General features: G+C 54.9%; 1 protein-coding gene and 1 long non-coding RNA gene across 2 annotated transcripts; both read left to right on the top strand.

The window, feature by feature from the left end:
- Positions 1-211: 211 nt before the first annotated feature.
- On the top strand, positions 212-1,841 carry LOC121852154. The gene is made up of 3 exons (XR_006086057.1): positions 212-242; positions 1,362-1,468; positions 1,626-1,841. It is a non-coding gene; the product is annotated as an uncharacterized LOC121852154 (long non-coding RNA).
- A 238-nt stretch (positions 1,842-2,079) lies between these two features.
- On the top strand, positions 2,080-5,134 carry LOC121852153. Its single transcript, XM_042346251.1, has 4 exons — positions 2,080-2,398; positions 3,117-3,173; positions 3,812-4,032; positions 5,105-5,134. Exons 1-4 carry the CDS (start codon positions 2,080-2,082, stop codon positions 5,132-5,134), a joined length of 627 nt encoding a protein of 208 aa, XP_042202185.1.

The raw sequence follows: 5,134 nt of genomic DNA, 5'->3' as shown, positions 1-5,134 counted from the left end.
TTATTATTATGTTGATGATGAGGAGTGTGACTGTTGGGGACCCTCTCACTCCCACAGGACGTGAGTTGGGCAGATCCTCGAAGTCGCAGCTGTGTTGTGGTGAACGTCTGTTTGATAAGGAGAAGGAGATTTGCTGCTCAAACCTGACTGTCCACAGCCGTCACAAGGGGACAGAGTGCTGCGACAACTTCACCATCAACAGCTCTATCCCTACCACCCCCACCTTCACACCTGTGCCCAAGGTAAGCTGCGTCCCCCCCCACCCACACCCCCCCCCGCACTCACCTTCACACCTGTCCCCAAGGTGAGCACAGCACACCCTTCTGATAGTGAGTCCCTGTAGCTCAGGGGTTAGACCCCTCGCCTCGCACCCCACAGCCCCTGTAGCTCAGGGGTTAGACCCCTCGCCCCCACCCCACAGCCCCTGTAGCTCAGGGGTTAGACCCCTCCCTCGCACCCCACAGCCCCTGTAGCTCAGGGGTTAGACCCCTCCCCTCGCACCCCACAGCCCCTGTAGCTCAGGGGTTAGACCCCTCCCCTCGCACCCCACAGCCCTGTAGCTCAGGGGTTAGACCCCTCCCCTCGCACCCCACAGCCCCTGTAGCTCAGGGGTTAGACCCCTCGCCTCGCACCCCACAGCCCCTGTAGCTCAGGGGTTAGACCCCTCCCTCGCACCCCACAGCCCCTGTAGCTCAGGGGTTAGACCCCTCGCCTCGCACCCCACAGCCCCTGTAGCTCAGGGGTTAGACCCCTCGCCTCGCACCCCACAGCCCCTGTAGCTCAGGGGTTAGACCCCTCGCCTCGCACCCCACAGCCCCTGTAGCTCAGGGGTTAGACCCCTCGCCTCGCACCCCACAGCCCCTGTAGCTCAGGGGTTAGACCCCTCGCCTCGCACCCCACAGCCCCTGTAGCTCAGGGGTTAGACCCCTCGCCTCACACCCCACAGCCCCTGTAGCTCAGGGGTTAGACCCCTCGCCTCGCAAGCCAGAGGACCCGGGTTCGATTCCCGGGCGGGTCAGGACAGGGCGAAACCTTAGGCAAGTTTCCTTACTCCCCCCACCCCCCCCACACACACACACACAGACACACGCCCCCAAACATACAGCAGTAAGACACACCCACTTGTTAGTCGATTGGGGGATCACTTTCCGGGGTAATAATCCTTCAAAATAGTAATTTGTTCACTTCAACCCGCTGTCTGGGGACGTCACTGAGTGCAATTGGCTGCCGCGTTTCCCCACAAAACACACAGTCACTACACTTTACAGTGTATCCTGTGAAGCGCTTTGAGACGTCTCAACGACGTGATCAGGCGCCGGGTCAGACACCGGGATTATTATTGTTTTGTTGTTGTTGCTCAGGTTCTCTTGTGCTGATCCCATGTGGAGGGATTGACTATGATGAACAGACACAGATTTGCTGCTCTGGGAATCTACACAATCGCCGTCATGGAGGGTCTCAACAAGAGGTACGTTACACCCAGTGTCACTCACTCTGACACCATCTCCACCCCCCCACCAAACCCACCCCCACATCAAATGCCAGGATTATTATTATTATTATTATTATTGTTATTATTGCTATTATTGTTGTTATTTCTGACTGTGTTGGTGTTGGCCTCTCAGTGCTGTGGGGCTCAGGTTTACCCCAAAGACAGCCGGGCCCTGGTGTGTTGTGGAGAGACTCTTCACGTGAAAACCTCAAACGTCACTCATTGCGTAGGAAACGCCTTATACAACCCGACCACCCACACCCTCTGCGGGTCAGTCATCCACCCGACACAGCCCGGGACCCAGTGCTGCGGGCACCAACTCCAAAACCACACACACATCTGTTGCAACGGGCACAGGTAATTGAGGAGCACACCCCTCCCACGCGCCCCCCCCCCCCCCACTCTTCTGCCACCTCCCCCTCCTCATCCTCCCCCCTCCCTCCTCCCTCTCCTCCTCATTGATGTTCTTGGCGATGTTGTTGGCGATGTTGCTGATGTTGTTGTCGTCGTCGACGTTGTTGTTATTGATGTTGTCATTGTTGATGATGTTGATGATGATGATGTTGTTGTTGTTGTCGAGTGTTACCATGTACTGTTTCCCCGGCAGACACTCTGGGTCCCTGGGTTCCCGTGTGGCCTCCTGTTGTGGTGTGAGTGCGTATGATGAGAGCGACAACACGAGTGTGTGTTGTGGGGGGAGGCTACACACTGCCCTCCCGGCCCCCGGGGGTGGGGAATGCTGCGGAAAACTCCTCATCGACCCCAACACCCACCAATGCTGTCGCTCGCCCCAATTCTCCTTGATCTACCCCCTCCACACCTCCTTCCACTGCTGCGGCCATCACTATTACAACAGCAGCCACCAGCGGTGCTGCTCACAACAACTGGGGGTCAAACCCCAGCCAGGTGGGTACTCACTCACTCACTCCCTCCCACCCTCCCTCCCTCACTCACTCACTCACTCACTCCCTCCTCCCTCCCTCCCTCCCTCACTCACTCACTCACACCCCACCCACCCCCTCCCTCCCTCCCTCACTCCCTCCCTCCCTCACTCACTCACTCACACACCCCCTCCCTCCCTCCCTCCCTCCCTCACTCCCTCCCACCCTCCCTCCCTCCCTCACTCACTCATCACTCACTCACTCACACCCCACCACCCCCTCCCTCCCTCCCTCACTCCCTCCCTCCCTCCCTCCCTCACTCACTCACTCACTCACACCCCACCCACCCCTCCCTCCCTCACTCACTCCCTCCCACCCTCCCTCCCTCCCTCCCTCACTCACTCACTCACTCACACCCCACCCACCCCCTCCCTCCCTCCCTCACTCCCTCCTCCCCTCACTCCCTCGCACACTCACTCACTCACACCCCACCCACCCCCTCCCTCCCTCCCTCACTCCCTCCCTCCCTCCCTCCCTCACTCACTCACTCACTCACACCCCACCCACCCCCTCCCTCCCTCCCTCCTCCGTTTCCAGTGTCTTGGGGTGTCCGCCAGATGTGAAAGGCTCGTCACAAATGGAATTGGTTGTGATTATGTAACAGCGTCTGACAACAACAACAACAACAACAACCATAATAATAACAGCAATAATAATAATCACTGTCTGGCTTCCTCTCACAGATGTCAAGCTGATGGCTTTAGTCAAGGTTCCTATGTCCACCCTCTGTAACAGTGCAGGTGAGTCCCCACCATCCCCACAAGAACTGGGACGTCGCTGGGCGCAATTGGCTGCTGCAGAAAACACTCAGTCACTACACTTTACAGTGTCTCCTGTGAAGCGCTTTGAGACGTTTTGACGACGTGATGAGGCGCCGGGTCAAATGCCGGGATTATTATTATTATTAATATTATCATTGTCATTGATATTGTTATATTATTATTATATCATTATTATTATTAATGTCGCCGGCCATTGCTCTCTGTCTGGGACCGTGTTGCGTTGTGTTTATGGAGCGCAGTACGTAGGGAGTTCAGGACATATGTACAAGTGACCACCAGGACGGTGGAGGGCACGATGGAGTCGATTTCTTTTATCTTATGTTCTTATGTGTTGTGTTTGTCTTGCAATTCTTTTGCGTTTTGTCTTGTGTTTGTCTTGTGTGCCTTGCATTTGTCTTGTGTTTGTCTTGTGTTTGCCTTGCGTTTTGTCTTGGGTTTGTCTTGTGTTTTGTGTTGTGTTTTGTCTTGGGTTTGTCTTGTGTTTTGTGTTGTGTTTTGTCTTGGGTTTGTCTTGTGTTTGCCTTGTGTGTCTTGCATTTGTCTTGCGTTTGTCTTGTGTTTGACTTGTGTTTGACTTGTGTCTGTCTTGTGTTTAGCTGTGGTGGGGAAGGTGACCAACGTGTCGCAGAAGGGACAGCAACTTGTTTGGTGGCTGAAATCGTCGGTTGTTTTGAAAGCCAATTGCGATTTGAAATGGATGTCAACTCATCTCAGACCCTGTCCGCACAGTTCAAGCTCCGGACCAGGAAGTTCCTCAGCGCCAAACCAGTCGTCAATGCCACCTATGTTTTCTGGTTACCCAATTCCCAGTATAACGGTAAAGCCATCTTGTCTCATTGCCTTCTCTCAGTGACCTCTGTCAGTCTCCTGGGCCCAGAACCCATCATCTCTGTGGCTCGTCAGATGCAGAACTGTTCCCATCGACGTCCTCAGCTTTGGGAATCTCTTAACTCGGTCTAAACCCAACCACATCAATGCTACAAACTGCTGGTAAACACAGGCGTGTGGGGGGGTGTCTGTCTGTGTGTGTCTGTATGTGTGTGTCTGTATGTCTGTGTCTGTGTGTGTCTGTGTCTGTGGGTCTGTGTGTGTGTGTGTGTGTGTGTCTGTGTTTGTGTGTCTGTGTGTGTGCGTCTGTGTGTGTGTGTGTCTGTGTGTGTGTCTGTGTGTGTCTGTGTTTGTGTCTGTGTGTGTGTCTGTGTGTGCGTGTCTGTGTGTGTGTGTGTCTGTGGGTGTGTGTCTGTGGGTCTGTGTGTGTGTGTGTCTGTGTGTGCGTGTCTGTGTGTGTGTGTCTGTGTGTGCGTGTCTGTGTCTGTGTGTCTGTGTGTGTGTCTGTGGGTGTGGGTCTGTGTGTGTGTGTGTGTGTCTGTGTGTGCGTGTCTGTGTGTGTGTGTGCGTGTCTGTGTGTGTGTCTGTGGGTCTGTGTGTGTGTGTGTGTGTGTGTCTGTGTGTGTCTGTGTGTGTGTGTCTGTGTGTGTGTGTGTGCGTGTCTGTGTGTGTGCGTGTCTGTGTGTGTGTGTGTCTGTGTGTGTGTGTCTGTGTGTGCGTGTGTGCATGTCTGTGTGTGTGTGTGCGTGTCTGTGTGTGTGCGTGTCTGTGTGTGTGTGTCTGTGTGTGCGTGTCTGTGTGTGTGTCTGTGTGTGCGTGTCTGTGTGTGCGTTTCTGTGTGTGTGTGTGTGTGTGTGTGTGTGTGTCTGTGTGTGTGTGTGTGGGTGGGTGTCTGTGTGTGTGTGTGTGTGTGTGTCTGTGGGTGTGGGGGGAGTAAGGAAACTTGCCTAAGGTTTCACCCAGTCCTGACCCGCCCGGGAATTGAAACCGGGTCCTCCCTCTGGTTTGTGAGGTGAGGGGTCTGACCCCTGAGGACCCCACACGCCTGTGTTTTCCGGCAGTCAGTAGGAATCCGCTTGTTAATAACCTGA

The sequence above is a fragment of the Callorhinchus milii genome, unplaced genomic scaffold, assembly GCF_018977255.1.
Source record: "Callorhinchus milii isolate IMCB2004 unplaced genomic scaffold, IMCB_Cmil_1.0 Scaffold487, whole genome shotgun sequence".
In the NCBI taxonomy this organism is placed as follows: Eukaryota; Metazoa; Chordata; class Chondrichthyes; order Chimaeriformes; family Callorhinchidae; genus Callorhinchus; species Callorhinchus milii.
This window is presented reverse-complemented; position numbering and strand designations above follow the sequence as displayed.